General features: G+C 40.5%; 4 protein-coding genes across 7 annotated transcripts; 2 read left to right on the top strand and 2 right to left on the bottom strand.

Annotated features, from left to right (window-relative positions):
- Window positions 1–276: 276 nt before the first annotated feature.
- LOC136408240 (uncharacterized) lies at window positions 277–3,837 on the bottom strand. Its single transcript, XM_066389116.1, is given in 12 exon segments — window positions 277–695; window positions 738–934; window positions 1,026–1,192; window positions 1,388–1,668; window positions 1,721–1,899; window positions 1,955–2,111; window positions 2,144–2,394; window positions 2,447–2,737; window positions 2,801–2,934; window positions 2,992–3,219; window positions 3,275–3,513; window positions 3,592–3,837. Coding segments are annotated over 12 exon segments (2,670 nt in total). The 5' UTR covers window positions 3,719–3,837.
- Window positions 3,838–4,485: 648 nt separating this feature from the next.
- Window positions 4,486–6,287, top strand: Slu7 (Pre-mRNA-splicing factor Slu7). The gene is made up of 2 exons (XM_066389441.1): window positions 4,486–5,803; window positions 5,861–6,287. Exons 1-2 carry the CDS (start codon window positions 4,556–4,558, stop codon window positions 6,245–6,247), a joined length of 1,635 nt encoding a protein of 544 aa, XP_066245538.1. The 5' UTR covers window positions 4,486–4,555; the 3' UTR covers window positions 6,248–6,287.
- A 148-nt stretch (window positions 6,288–6,435) lies between these two features.
- Window positions 6,436–7,979, top strand: LOC136408482 (uncharacterized). The gene is made up of 3 exons (XM_066389473.1): window positions 6,436–7,058; window positions 7,127–7,405; window positions 7,456–7,979. The coding sequence occupies exons 1-3, from the start codon at window positions 6,986–6,988 to the stop codon at window positions 7,908–7,910; spliced, it is 807 nt and encodes a 268-aa protein (XP_066245570.1). The 5' UTR covers window positions 6,436–6,985; the 3' UTR covers window positions 7,911–7,979.
- tinc (tincar) lies at window positions 7,903–15,003 on the bottom strand. Of its 4 annotated transcripts, XM_066389419.1 has the most exons (16): window positions 14,716–15,003; window positions 14,168–14,417; window positions 13,983–14,101; window positions 13,716–13,932; window positions 13,418–13,666; window positions 13,143–13,333; window positions 12,905–13,086; window positions 12,568–12,856; window positions 12,299–12,515; window positions 12,091–12,250; window positions 11,620–11,755; window positions 11,436–11,570; window positions 11,184–11,384; window positions 11,009–11,134; window positions 10,733–10,956; window positions 7,903–10,681 (listed from the first exon to the last, which is right to left on the bottom strand). In XM_066389419.1, the coding sequence occupies exons 2-16, from the start codon at window positions 14,349–14,351 to the stop codon at window positions 10,486–10,488; spliced, it is 2,826 nt and encodes a 941-aa protein (XP_066245516.1). In that variant the 5' UTR covers window positions 14,352–14,417; window positions 14,716–15,003; the 3' UTR covers window positions 7,903–10,485. The 4 variants fall into 4 exon arrangements, with proteins under 4 accessions (XP_066245516.1, XP_066245512.1, XP_066245515.1 ...); XM_066389415.1 differs by having other exon boundaries at window positions 13,143–13,666; XM_066389418.1 differs by having other exon boundaries at window positions 13,143–13,666; window positions 14,168–14,401.
- Window positions 15,004–15,093: the final 90 nt, after the last annotated feature.

Here is a 15,093-nt window from a genome sequence, read left to right as displayed (position 1 = left end):
GCTGTCAATCTTTAAAAGCTATGAAATTAAACTTGGCAATGATGCAATAATACTAAACAATGGTGAATTAGTGTTTAATTCATATTTTCAAGTGCCTCCACTTGTGTAAAATTCGGCGTTTTATGTTAAAAGCACGAACTAGGCGAACATCAGCTACTAAGTTAGTTGTTTAATTTTACGAGTGGCGTTCGGCAGCAGCAGATACAACAAACGCAGCTTTCGAAGAAATGGAAAGTTACCTGAAGATGAAACACACGAAACTGCACTTAATGATTTTTATTTTTTTTCAGCGTTATCCGGTTCAGACGTTTCCAAAAACACTGAATTAAAGAAATTTTCTTTATCGCCGAAGTGTCTGGCCTTAAGCAAAAAATTCCTAGCCACGTCGTTGCAACTGAAATTGTAATTCAATGCCCCCAATTGGCATTTCTCCAACAATTCTACCGTTTCCTCTAAGGCATTCTTCCTGCAATTTTTGTAGTCATCTAAAGGTCGGAAGTGCTCGAACAGCCCTTTCAATTTAACTGCTTTGGCTCTCTTTATTGGTTTTAAGTGCGTTTCTTGGTTCGCATTGTCGGCTTCATCTGTTTCATGGTTTGGCAAAGGATTGGAGAACACATTGAGAATTTTTACAAAAATGTTCGGCTGCTTCTGTTTCAGTTGCACTGTATTATTCGAGGATCGCAGCGATTTATCTAAAACAAAAGTGCCGCTAGCTCAGTAAATTGTGATGGGGCACCTACAAATGCTGAGCTGCTTAGAGCAAGTTCGCTGAAGAGTTTGTGTCTTGTACTGTGGCATCTTATTAAATAATTTGGCAATTAGATGCCCTATGTATGGCAAATAGGGTGGGTGCTGAGAAAATGCCCAAAAGGTTTTTTGAAAGGACGGCATTCGGGGGTCTCGATACAGTCGACAAAAAAATTCAAATGCCCTACAAATAAACCAAACTATAATACTACATTGCAAAGAATGGCCACTGAATACGCAATATTTGCGAGATTCTACTAAAAACTTAAACTCACTGATATTTTGAGGAATGCTTTTTCCGAACATAGGCCCAAGTCTTGCGAAGCCTGAAAATTGCGGGGCTTTGCAGGCCACACAAAACTGACCGGCACGAATGAAAATTTGACAATTTATGGCATTTATTCGCGACATTGATGAACCGGGCCATTAATCTTGCTCTTCCCTAAAAAAGACATTAAAAACGTGAAAAAATTTTTGAGAACCATTCTTGACAATATGACGGAGCATAATTTCATTAGTAATGATAATTGACTAACTAATACATATATGCTCCGCCATATTGTCAAGAATTGTTCTCGAAGCTTTTTTAGCAATATTGCTAAAAAAAAGCAAGTATTGCAGCAAATATTATATTTACCCTTTCTGTGTCATTCTTAAGAATTTCGCTGGCAATCAAGCAACTTATTCTATATGAAAAGGCGATGATGGCGGCAATATTAGGAGCGTTATTTGCGCTGCGCTGCCATAATAAGTTGCCCATTTCGGTTGAGGACACCTTCAAAAACAGCTCTCTGTCTATCATGGTTAGTTGCTGAGCTAGGGTGGTCGAATCCAAGTCCCAGGATGACACGCTGATATCGACTTTCATCATCCTTTTGAGGTACTGCAAAGAGGATTCATGAGGTCGCTTCTCCTTGCCTATAGAAGAACCTCAATAGAGCAAGTCTTTAAAGGCTTGACCAACTTTCACCCTGAGCAAGCTGCTCTCCAAATTTTGTTTTTAAGATATGGGAAATAAAACAATGCTTCCGCTTCTTTTTCTCGCCAGCTTCGTCAATGTCTTCCTCTTGCGAATCCTTACTATGTTTGCTCGCCCCAAACCGCCTCAAAAAATTACTCCCGTTGCATTTGCGCCCTAAACACGAAATTAACTAATCGTAAACATTTCCAGTCAAATCATTGCATAATCAACGAAAATTTACTTTTGCATTTAGAATTTGCTTCGTGCAGATTTCTGATGTTCGTCAGATGGTTTTGCAGTTCGCTGTAGGCGTTTTTTGCGGAAATCGGCCGGTATGAATAGCCAGGAGTCCAAAATAATATTACTGGCTTTTTAAGAGCATCTCTAAGGAATTTTCATGGATATAATTAAGTCAAATGTCTAATTATGCTTACCCTAAGTTATTTGTTCTGCGCCGGCTTTCTTGAGTTAGCACCGGACTTGAAATGGTGGCAAATAACTGCCGCTTCGAAAGCGACAATTTGAGGCCCCTTTCTCGAGTTACAGCAGTTCTCAAGTTGACGTCCGACAATGCTCGCTTCATTTGTAGGGAAGTTCTGTCCCCCTTTGATACATTCAAAGGCCATATTCCATACAGAAAATACGGCTTGGGAGCGAAGCCGTATCTCCTCCGATGGCGCAGCCTGATTATGTTTAAGGAACTAATTTAAAGTAACTAATCAAGAGGAAGATTACCTCTTTTTGTTGATGTTTAAGGCGCTGGATCCGCAATACTCCCATAGCCGCACGGCAGTTTCGGTTATTTCCTCGAAATCCAAAGTTTTCCAATCTATGATTGATTCGGATGAAGTGGTATGGATAGTAGTTGAGTTGTGTTTCCCAAGAGGGTCCTCATAATCGTCGAAAGTTAGGTACAACCCCGCGTTGCATCCCTCATAAATTCCAGATCCGAATCTGTTCACTTTAACGCTATCTCCGAACGCTAAGTCCTTTCGGAGGTCCTGGGTTGGGAATTGTGCAGGTTTCCTTTTTTTAAGAACAAGCAACTATATGAGTCGCTAATGGCAAACCCATTCGCTAACATTATACCAGGACTTCCTCCTCCTGGGCCTCACAAATTCCTCCCTGCAAGGAAGCTTGGTAATTGGTTTGTAGTCCAGGGGAGACTCCTGCAAATCCTTGCCAAGATACAGATATCGGTCAGTCCACTTCGTCACCAGACTCTACTATTAAAAGCACCATAACTAATTACGTTTGTACATAGGCCTAACGAAACATACTTGAGAATTGCCGCTCCCCGCTTCCTCGATAAAGTGCGTGTCCACTCCTGAATTCGGACCGAATTTGCACCACACCTGCTTTACCCCATTGATGGTAACAACTTTTTTGTCCACCAAGTAAAGACTGCTTTCAGTCGTAGAAGAAGCAACTGAGGTTTCAGAGCGCGAGGTGCCAGAATCCACAGGACACAAAAACTTGACTTTCTCGCACCATAAGTTCCAGAACATCTTTGAAAGAAGCTTGTTTGAGCGACACTAAAGAGGAAATTTGAAAGTAGCTTACGCCACGTCGCTCGAAACCTCCAAGTTCGAAGTAGAGCACTCGGTTGTTGCAAAAATGAGCCTTCAAGGCTTGCCGCCTTTTTTTTCTATAGACGCTCAAATTCACGCACTCTACTGGGTAGATGGCGATTAGTTCGAAGGTTTCAATTTCTGGATCGATAAATGGGTTGTAAGCGACATTTTCCAGATTGATCCACGGCAAGACATCTGTGGCCAAGATCAATTTCGAAGGAGTTAAACCTGATGAGATAAATGATGACTGCGTTGATACGTTATATAAAGCACATAAAAATCCGATGTACTTTTTTCTGATCATACCTAAGTGCACTTGACGCAATCCTCTCCCATCTTTGGTAGTTTGAGCAAATGGACTTTCGATTAAGACCAAATCTTGAAAGTCGCAGTATTCGGAAAAAAGCAGCTTTTGCACGCGATTAATAGACATGATGATGGAGGGAATTTGGTCCCAATATCATCATTAGTTCATATAAAGGATTAGGCTATTTTATATGGCGACTTATGTAGGCAAAGGGACAAAAAGCACTTCTCTACATAACCAGAACATACAAAAATTGACGTGACGTTGTCAAGGGGTTTACCAGTTAATTTGCTAAGGTGCGATTTACTTATTTTTATCCGCAATTCTTGCATCATATCATATTTTATCAACGTGTAAACATTGGTTTTTCGACCGAGACCTATTCACACATTTTACATTTCCTGTCAATTTTTGTTTTTCTATTCATTTTTCCATGAGTTTTGTCACCAAAACATCAAGAAAGGCTTTTGTGCGAGCCCTTAATAAAGAGCGAAAGTTATTCTCGATTAATTTTAGCTGAAAATTGTGTAACAAAATAAAGGGGAAATTAAACAATGTGCTTCAAACGCATAGAATATATTTAGTATCTATAACTGAAAATTCCCAAATCATTATTTTCATATTAGTTAATAGCAAATATTATTTAAATAATAAACTAATTTTGTCCTATGAAATGTGTATTTTAAACCATCGTATCCGCATTGGTGACATTAGTGGCGCCCCCTACAAACAAATATTTCCAGCAACTAAGGTTGTCCTTATTTACTCCATACCAATGTACCTAACTTTCTCCTTTTCTATTTTGTACGTGCCCATTCAAATGACTTGCGCTGTCAATCACTACTAGAAACTACAATGTCACTGTCATTCTTTTATGGATATTTTTGTTGATTAATAGCTATGAGTTTTAGCTAACTAAAACAACGAGTTTAAGTACTTTAATTTAAAGAACCATTACTCCCCATGGCGAGCTCGACTCAGGGGTTACCCGTTTCAGAAATCCTCAAAAACAAGAGCCTCTTTGAAGATGAACCCAAGAAAAAGTCTAGGGAAGACTGGCGCAAGGCCAAGGAGCTGGAAGAGGCTCGTAAAGCTGGTACAGCTCCCGCTGCAGTCGACGAGGAGGGCAAGGATATCAACCCACATATTCCCCAATACATTTCCAATGCCCCATGGTACTATGGAAAATCTGGCCCTACGTTGAAACATCAAAGGCCGCAGGAAGATAGACAGAAACAATATTCTGAAATTGATGAGTGGTACAAAAGAGGGACAGACACAACAAAAATCGTCACAAAATTCCGAAAGGGAGCTTGCGAAAACTGTGGGGCAATGACACACAAGAAAAAAGACTGCATGGACCGACCAAGGAAAGTTGGAGCAAAATATTCAAAAGTCAATATCCTTCCAGATGAATACATTCAGAAAAATCTCTCATTGAGTTTTGATGGGAAACGAGATAGATGGAGTGGCTACAATCCCACTGAATACACCTCAGTCATTGACGAGTTTCAGAAAGTTGAAGAAGCCAAGAGACAACTGAAGGTAGAGAAACTTGATGCAGAGAGTTCAGATGATGATCAGAAAGATGAGGACAAATATGTGGATGAAGTGGATATGCCCGGGACAAAAGTAGACAGCAAACAAAGAATCACAGTGAGGAACTTGAGAATTAGAGAGGACACTGCAAAATACTTGAGAAATTTGGATCCAAATTCTGCATATTATGACCCAAAAACTAGGTCTATGAGGGAGAATCCCAAGCCTAGTAAGGATGATATTTATGAAGGGGAGAACTTTGTTCGTTTCACTGGAGATACCAAAAATCATGCAAAAGCCCAACTTTTTGCATGGGAAGCCCATGAGCGAGGAGTGGATGTTCACTTATTGGCAGAACCTACTAAATTAGAACTACTACAAAAAGAGTATGAGTTGAAAAAATCCCAATTCAAGACACAAGTTCAGTCCAGTGTCTTAGAAAAGTATGGAGGGGCTGAGCACTTAGAAACTCCCCCCAAAACACTTTTGCTTGCCCAAACTGAAGATTATGTAGAGTATTCACGCTCTGGCAAAATTTTGAAGGGCAATGAGAAGACTGAGGTGCTCTCCAAGTACTCTGAAGACTTGTATGTCAACAACCACACCAGCGTTTGGGGGTCATATTGGAAAGGTGGTCAATGGGGCTACAAATGTTGTCAATCTTTTATCAAAGTAAGTCATTGCAGAAGTAAATTTTATTTTATTTGTACTAACATTTATTCTTTATAGAACTCATACTGCATATCAGAAGCAGGCAAATCTGAGGATGCAGATACAATCCCTTCCATTACAAAATATTCAGAGGAGGAATCTGCAGAGTCAAGCGCTTTTGCTGCACAAGAGTCAACAAACGACAGTAAATCTGTCACAGAAAGTATCAAAAAAAAGAAGAAAAAGAATTCTAAAAAGGGGACAGAAGGGATCAAGGACAAACTGAGTGAGGCTCTGCAGGCTGAGGAGAAAAGCCAGAGAGAGGCAGAAAGGCTGCTGGCGGTAGATGAGCGGAAGAGGCCATACAACAGCATGTTTGATGTCAAGAAGCCAACACAAGAAGAGATTGAGGCTTATTATTTGAAGAGGAGGAGGGAGGATGATCCAATGAACCAGTTTGTGTAAAAAAATATATTAAGCTTATATTAATGTTAATAGCATTTAATATTTAATATTACTGAATTCCTCCTATACAAATTCCTTCCTTCTTGACACATCAGGGGATTCCTCTCACTCATATAGTTCCTACACTCATCAATTCATAACGACGCATTCTTGCATTGATGGTGCCTCATGCCTGATGAGCCTCTTCCTTTTAGGACAATGTCTGCCTCGAACATAGCTACTGTTCCTTCTCTCATATCCATAACGAATGGTAATTGTAACTGTCTCCCAAACTCCTGTTGGTAACCTCTATGGCTTCTTGCATTTCATAAACTACCTCGATTAGAGCCTCTGTATAGAACTCCTGGTAGGAATATCCTTTGTTGTCTCGTATCATGGCTCTCTCAATACTCTTTGGTGAATATACTTGAATAAATTCGCTGTTCCTACGCTTTAATTTTAATTTTCAAGCCACAAAACATTCAAAATCTAGGTCACCATACCCCATTTTGGGCTCATTACGTTTTTGTCAGTATTTAAATTTTTTCTCATTGTACAATAATCAATTATTATTTTAATTATACATGTAATCAATATGCCCGCATCACGGGAGTTTTTCGTTCTTCCGTTAAGACCGGCTATCAAGAGAAAGCCATCACTTTGCTGATTATTTACAAAAGAAAAAGTGGAACATCATAACAACGAAAGATTCAGCTGTAGCTGTTCAACGTTTACTTCTCGCATTAACACCCTGAGAACATGCAGAGCTCAGTAGAATCTACGTTTACGATAGGATTAATGGTACTTTTCATCAGCAGTAGCAAGACCACAGGTAAAAACAATTATTTCTATATACGTTTTTTCACCACCCATCATCAACATCGTTACTTCTCCCTACAGCACAAAACATCTCGGAAACAACGGCGATATCTCTCATTATAGAAGAACCTGCCGGCACTTCATCACCACCAATTCCATATACAACGCGAAAGCCCTTTTTACCAGCTTTCCGTTTGCCATGCTCGTGTTCCACGGGACAATGCGGCTGCTGTACCGGGTATATCTTGGACAGGCTCAATCAAAAAGCTTGTGTGAACATGACTTATGAACCTGAGGAGTTTGCAGTGAACGCAGTCATGACCTTAAACGATGTTCCATTTTTCGACCGGACCTTCTCGGGTAACGATGAAATCTCTCGTATGAATAGCATTTTTCATTTGAAATTTCAGGCAAAAACCCTCCTCCAATCTGCATTCGCCTGCCCAGAATTCCCTTCGTCAAATTCTGCGTGGAGTTCTCCAACGTGTATTTCAACAACAGGAACGTACACATGTGCATCGACGCTGAAGCCAACTGGGAGGACTTTACATTAATCGAGTGGTCCTTTGACTGTCTCCGAATGGGGGCCTCAGGATTCCATGTAATCAGGCCGGAAGATGGAGGAGGACTGCCTGAAAGCCCTATCGACAGCGAAGGACAAACCGACGAAGACTATGACGACAGTGCTCGCAGCACTAAGTCAACGAGGGAAGAACCGAAAATTGTGTTTCATAAAAGTTTCAAGAGGATCAGTGGGAAGTGTTGCGACAGCGATCTTGTGAGTGTAAAATCAGCCAAAAACGGGGATGTGTTGGTATTTTCCTCGGAATATGTAGTAAACCAATTGAAACATACTGTTGATTAAATACTAAATAATATATTAATTTATTTACCTACATTGTATGAATGCAACATATTAGTACTTATCCTGTCTGTAAATAGTCATCGAAATAGAGGATAGTAGTAGGTACATAGATTTCAGATCAATGCAAGTATACATAATAGGATCATAAATAACGAAGGTATTATATACAATTAATCATAACTATTGCTAATGAAAAATCAATGAATTAGGAGCAGGAAAATTCATTCACTTTTGTATTACACATAGTGAGATAACATACTTTTGCGCACAACCATTATAAAGTTTGGATAGGGGGAGGTAAACAGCCTTTAGTATAGGAGGCAAGAAACAGACATTTACTCTATAACCTCTGCTATTACAACCTCAAGTAGTAATCGAAGTTCACGTTTCACAACCAGCGGTAATCCATCAATTAACCCTTCATATGCTGTATTCGTAAATGGAGGTAAAATGCATGTGTTCGGGGACCACTTTGTATCTTGATATAAGCAGCACAATCTTAAATTCACATTAAAATACAAAAGCTAGGATTCGTCTATACTTTCTTTATTATACCTACAAGAATATTTCGATGGGTGACACCAATGCGTATAAATACTGTGATCTCGATTGATATGAGGGGAGATATTATATTTTAAGATTATGGTCGAATACGATGGTTAATACGTGGTGAATTCAGTACCTTTTGTTGGTAATTTAACACACAAATCCAATCTTATATCTATCATAAATGTCAAATTTTGCTATATGTAATAAATGGGACTTACACAGGGCGTCCCAAAAGTTGCTCATGGTCATCAGTATAGAACCACTCTATATATTATTTTCGGACAAAAATAGCAATATAGCTAGATGATATTCATTTTTGTAATATGTAAAAAGACGTTCCGAAGGTAGATATCAAGTCGTAGTGGTCGTAATGGATCTGTTCATTGTGGGGCAAAAGAACGCCTGCCTCTTTTCAAAAAGGTCAACACGCATGTATTGCCCTTTCTTCACATTACGCGAAACATATTTATCTGAAACACAATAATTCGTAAAATATTTCATTTTAAGGAACCTTCGCTTTCATGCAAAAACCCTTCCGCATGCAATGGGCCAAAATGATAAACATCGGCATTCTGAGAATGGGGTAAAATATTTAAAAAATTGCACTTGAAGCTTCTAACTGTTAATCGATCCGGCCAACTATTAGGGACACAACATAAATCCTTAAGATATATCTTAATAAACCCAGAATTATAACTAAGCTAACCAGTTTTGTCGTGGTAATAGACATTTTCTCCCACTGTAAACTTATGCAGTTTAAAAAAAGGGCAGCCAAGCACACATTACACCAATTTCCTTGCTGCGTTTTTAACTTTTTAATTGATAATTTCTCAAAAATTGGGTCCACTTGAAGGTTTCCATGACGGGATTCAACCGGACATGTTTTTGGGCCGAAAATTGCAAAAATGTCGAGGGATCCGACAGAAATGGAAATATCAGTATTGATTATCGACAAATCCCAACAATTGTGCCCCATCCTCAAATACATATAAATGGAAGTTGACCTTATTTTTGGCTCTCAATTTCAGAGAGTCGTGCAATATGGTCCAAACTCTCCCGAAAGAAACCGATTTTTATCTATTGAATATGTTAACGATTTGTTTATTTTCACCAACAGCGCTCGGTTTTGCTCAGATTTAAGCGTTTTTTGTCCCCTTTTTCGAAAACAATATAAAGTTCGTTTACATTGCGTTATGCTGCCCCAGGTGAAAACAGACAGGAATATGTTAATTTTGCCCAAATTCACTTATGGAATTTTCTATTAATTTGAAATATATTCGGCTTAAGGTAACGTGATATGGAGCCTTTGCGGAGTGAACAGACCCATGCTCATTTCAACTAAAAAACTCCTAACACACCTACGAGTCGACTACTAAATAAACATCTATATAGAATATTACACCATTAAGCAGACAACTGTTGTATACAAATATTATTAATCATAATTGCGCGTATTTATTATTTGTCTCGAGTTTACCCTTATTGATTCCCGCACTGAGTATAAATCCCGCTTATTGTCTTGGAAATTGCAATTTTGTGCGTCACGTAACGAGTCATTTCCAAGACAAAATGTGTAGGATTTGCAAAAGTTTAACATTATACCTACAGGGTGATCCAATATGTGAAGAAATCCGTATAAAGAGCCGAAGTAATGGAACGTAAATGAGTTTTTCCTCCTAAGAAACCTTAGTGCTAGGCGATGATTTGTGATCGAATGAGCAAAGAATTGTCTACCACAAGCGGTTATTAGGACTAATTATTATAAAACTATAAAAATCAGTCTATGTTGTGTGAAATAAGGACTTTGGTACATTTATAAACACTTTAGAGGCTATTTCAACAACACCTAATAATATAGACAATAATTTTAGGTATATTAGAGATCCATGGAAATCAACATTTTCTCGATAAAAAGGGGGCAAGGGTTAAGGTAGCATCTGAGGAATTTATTCCTGCCTTCAATAAAATACATTTGTCCTCTAAAATATACCTTAATTTGCAGCACCTCGTACGTTTAAACTACTTATTACGAGCGCCTGGAACTGCTATAATGACACAGTTCATTCGTAGCCCTGTTAATTTTAGTATAAATAGGCTCCAGTTTCGAAATGTGTGGGGTAGCTTCAGCAACCCTTGTGCCGGCGCTAGTGGTCGTCACGAGTTTTACACCATTAAGGTGCGTTGGTATTGTCGTATGTAGCCGATTGGTGTAAACGTTGCAACTGAACAAAAAATGAGAAACTTTGCCAAATTGGTTTTCACTTATTCCTCACCTGTTTCCGTTAACCATCGGCTGAGGAATGGAGGCAGAAGTGTGCTGTGGCAGTGGCATGGTCGAGCAGTTGGAGAAGACATTTTGGACGCTAGGTTGCGTAGGATAGTGCGGTAACGTCGCAGAAGACGACTGACTCAAGATCCCCTTCGAATCCATAAAAGACGTCATCCTCATATTGGTGGCCCTCCCATAGGGATCTTCTTTCAATATCGCCTCTGCGACCTAAAAATCCTATTGAAGGAGCTTTAATGAATTTAAAGACCCGAAAGCTTACTCCTTCGTTTGGGTTGGGTCTGATCGATTTACGTCGAATCACAACGGTGCTTTCCGGGTTTAATTCTCCATTAGAATTTACGTCGTTTTGGGATGATTTCCAATCTGAGCTTGGCTTTGAGGGTTGCTGAAATGACTGGATTCTCAACTGAACCTTAAAGAAAACAATTACCTACCTGCTTTGCTATGGAGGTTTCATTACTATCATTTGAATGGACGCCACTGGAGGATTCGCTGTGACTGCTGCCAGGCGGCTCAGGAGGAGAAACTGAGCACTCAGTGCTCAGAGAATTCGACCTTCCAGGCAGTTCTTCGTGGGCCAAAATGCCGGAATCAGCACGGAGCAGTCGTTCGGAATTGCCGGATGTCGAAGGTTGCTGTAAACCCGTTTTAATAAACACGTTCTAAGAAATTATAATTTTTTTTACCTGTGAAGCAAAATCTGTATGCACCACAATGGGTTCCAGTAAAGAATTATTGTGCTCCTGATACAGGCTTGGAGGGGTAAAGTCCTTATTAGCACTGGCATAGGTGATTTCCTCATCATGGACAGCTGCAAGTAACTATGGGGAAAATTTATAGAAAAACCGAGTTATCGTTAGAGAAACCGACCTTTCCCTCGCTGCCCGAATTGTCAATAGAGACATTGGTTCTTTGAGGAGCCAAGGGAAGCTCCCTTAGAGTCGCGTAGTCACCATCATCCTCGTCAATTCCAGGAATTACGCTGTTCCTTGCATTAGGCTTAGCACTAAAAGAAGAGTTGAGAAATTCTCTTGACAATATGGTGAATAATAGATTATTAGCGACATAATTCCAAGGCTATGTCCAACCAGTGGCGACATCTACTAACGAATCTATGAACTTGTATTGCCCTTGAGAATGCACCACCGATGATACACTACAGTGAATATATAGTATTTCTACAACCGTAAACTAAATACAATACATCCCATTGATAATTGCTTGATTCGCCGGTTTATAGAAGAATGTAGTAGTGTGTCACAGGTTAAGCGCTACGGTCGTTGTAATACAGCTCATGTACCACTGGTAGTTCACATTGTCGCGAATGTATTGAACTTGTACCGTTTGGGAGAAGTATTTGAGGTCTCCACAAAACTCTGTCGGGACTTCCTTCGAAACCATCTCAAGTACTTGGAGCGTTTTTGCGCTTGCGATGACCCATCTAAAGTAGGCCTCAGCCAATAGATCTCTTCACTCATGTCCTCGCTTGCAGCCATTGAGCCTAAAACGGTAATATTATCTCTTGCATTGTTCTTTTTCCACTATTCACCGTTACTCTTGGACTTCTTAACTATGGCCGAACGCTGCAGAACCTCCATAATAGCTTTTTTGGGCAGAGTATCCGCCACAGTATAAGTCCTCCCGTTGCCGATAATCAAAAGAGGTTGCTGAGTGGAAGCTTCCTCTGTGCGCTGTTGCTGGTTGTTTAAGTGCACGCTGTGAATCAGACGCAGGGAGCGGGATTCCTTGATCACAGCCTCTCCGATCTACAACAGAAACCTTTAAGCTATATCAAATCAAGCAATGAAACTAACTCACAGAAATGCGGATCTTGAAAGTCCACCTGTGCTTGGCGCTTAAAAACATCCACGCGAAGCTCCAAAAGAGCAAGTGAAACACATCGTAGACGATACAAATGAGTTGCACCTCGTCATGGTTCCCTTTGTAGGCCACCACAAAGTCGTGCACCAAAGGAGCGTTACAAATTCCTATTGAAATTATAGTGCAAAATGCAGCGCAATGGGTGAAGTACACCCAAATGTTGCTATAGGAGCCTGGCAGAGTTATTAGCTTTTTGTCGCGTTGGTGGTTGATAAATTCCATGAATCTGTTATAATGAAATTATTCATGGATGACTGTAAATCATTAGACTCACCTAGTATGACCGTAAAAATACATCACAACACTGCTGGCCAGAACCAGCAAAGTTGCCAGCATATACAGGGCGAAAGTGACTTGAGCGTTTAGTAAAAATGGAGATAAGCCTGAGGGCGACAGGGTCATGTAGAGCCTTGGCTGGTTGAAAGGGAGGTAATTCCAAATATCCGCTATATGAAGCTTGAACAATAAAAGCATTAAATTGAATATTAAAGGTATTCAAGGGCATTACTTACTTTATACAAAATGCTGATTCCGGCAAAAGAGAGAACGATCTGCATGCCGTTAACGATGAGCATGAAGGAGAACAACAGACCCAGGCACTTATTGGCCGACCAAAATAACGAGGGGTACCTCACGGAGTAGATCACAAGAGCGGTTATTAAGTTTATATATTCTAGTGATATAGAGGAATGCCAGAGACCATCTAAAAGAATAAAACCCATAGAGTTTAAGATGGTCAGGTGCATAGTTTGGTAGGGGACTGAAGACTCTTTCGAGGTGATCTTACCAGCCGCAACAGCCTCATATTTCCTGGTCTCATGCCCAATAAAATCCTTAAGCGTCTTGATAACAGTGTGCGTTAAATTTGCGCTCGAAAATCTAATAAGTTTCGAGGGATCATAAAACCTCTGAGCCATTTCGTTTAAAACCATCGCGTTCGCTCCTGAGCCGTTGCCGCTCAGAGGGTTGAAACTAAGCACCATCGAGCGATTTTTCTGGCTCAGCAAGAAATCCAAGTCAGTGTGCCAAATAAAGTCTATAAGTATTACAATTAGAAGGGAACAGCTTCAGGCCTTGCAATTTACCTTGAGACAGAAACCCCGCTTGGATCATTTTGCCCTCCATGAGGACTTTCGGTATCAACAGGCAAAAGGCCATGGCAATGTGGATAAATGCGGCCGTGGGGCCCCCATATCGGAACAGTCCGCAGTTGGCACCGCTGCCCAAGACGTCTGTAGGTTCCCTGCTGCACATTGAAGTCTGCCTTCCGAGTTTGTACCCATCGTTGGCCAGATTTCCGATCTAGAATTGCAATTTTGCTAGATCTTTTTCGGCAACGGCCGCGTTAATACCTTGAGTATTGTCACAGTGAAAAATATAGGCAATAACAGGAAAACTGCCCCATTGAGGCCTAGGCTGCAATTCAGTTCTAGATATGGTAGTCCATCAGGCCAGGTCAGCACAGAATAGCCTGTGAGTGTAAATAATAACGTTGAGTTGGTTTAGTTCGTTCGAAGTCCCATAAATTACTTAAGACCTAAAATCTCCTTGAGGCACTTGTAGGCCAGATATCCTTGCAAGATGGCACAAATAATGCCGTACCATATGGACCAAAGGTTGTTTAAATGGACGCCATCTTTCTTATTGTACTGATGGTTGGGAGGCCACTCGTTTTCAGAGGATTTTATCGCGTGGTAGTTGCCCTTAGTCGTGGAACTCATCCTGCTTCCTAGCAATGCCCGATCAATCCATCTTGGCTGCGACTACGGGGCTAATAAAGGAATTTTCTGCAACAATGTGTAACTTTACAAATCGCATGCATTGCGTGCCTCAATTTAACCCGAACCGTGTTAAAGCGAGCTTTTTGCGACGTGTAAGTTCAGATTTTGTGGAGTTGATTAAATTGCTTTATACATTTTAATACCGCTGCAATTAAGCGGAAACATATACAGGGGGGCTCAACACGTAGCTCATTCATGATGTACGGTTTTAAGTCTTTACGAGAGAGGGAATTCTACTGAGGCCAAGCTCGACTAATTGCAGCCATGCTGCTGTGCTAATTCCTGCAGACATTCCTCCACTCACCATGACTCGCAGGGATATCTGAGGGTCTCCATTTAGCGACGGGAAAACCGATAATTCGGACACATTTCACTAAAAACTTTTACAAATGGCATTTACACCAGAGCCCGACGTGCAATAAAACTCACATTATACGACATGAAAATGATTGTTTTTGTAAAATTGGATGCGCGCTCGGTGCATAAACGATGTCGGCCCTTTTAGCACGACGCACGCCTTTTGGAAGAAATTTTCGATACGCACCACAAGGGAGGCAGAGAGAGCTCAGGCATACCGGGGGCTCTCCGATAATCGCACGATCGGCCACCGTGAAGGCTTCACGCGAGGAAACCACAAGTTTGATGATTTTTACGTAGAACAATGTGGGGCTTTAACTAGCCG

This window comes from Euwallacea similis, chromosome 4, assembly GCF_039881205.1.
Source record: "Euwallacea similis isolate ESF13 chromosome 4, ESF131.1, whole genome shotgun sequence".
In the NCBI taxonomy this organism is placed as follows: Eukaryota; Metazoa; Arthropoda; class Insecta; order Coleoptera; family Curculionidae; genus Euwallacea; species Euwallacea similis.
This window is presented reverse-complemented; position numbering and strand designations above follow the sequence as displayed.

Excerpts from the sequence above, each read along its gene's own strand:
- Slu7 (XM_066389441.1), top strand. The coding sequence starts at position 4,556 with ATGGCGAGCTCGACTCAGGGGTTACCCGTTTCAGAAATCCTCAAAAAC. Across the intron at positions 5,804-5,860 it reads GTTGTCAATCTTTTATCAAA|AACTCATACTGCATATCAGA; the intron begins GTAAGTCATTGC and ends TATTCTTTATAG.
- LOC136408482 (XM_066389473.1), top strand. The coding sequence starts at position 6,986 with ATGCAGAGCTCAGTAGAATCTACGTTTACGATAGGATTAATGGTACTT. Across the intron at positions 7,059-7,126 it reads CAGCAGTAGCAAGACCACAG|CACAAAACATCTCGGAAACA; the intron begins GTAAAAACAATT and ends TTCTCCCTACAG. Across the intron at positions 7,406-7,455 it reads TTTCGACCGGACCTTCTCGG|GCAAAAACCCTCCTCCAATC; the intron begins GTAACGATGAAA and ends TTGAAATTTCAG.
- tinc (XM_066389415.1), bottom strand. The coding sequence starts at position 14,351 with ATGAGTTCCACGACTAAGGGCAACTACCACGCGATAAAATCCTCTGAA. Across the intron at positions 13,667-13,715 it reads AGCGGGGTTTCTGTCTCAAG|ACTTTATTTGGCACACTGAC; the intron begins GTAAATTGCAAG and ends TAATACTTATAG. Across the intron at positions 11,756-12,090 it reads TCAAATACTTCTCCCAAACG|TGCTAAGCCTAATGCAAGGA; the intron begins GTACAAGTTCAA and ends CTCTTCTTTTAG.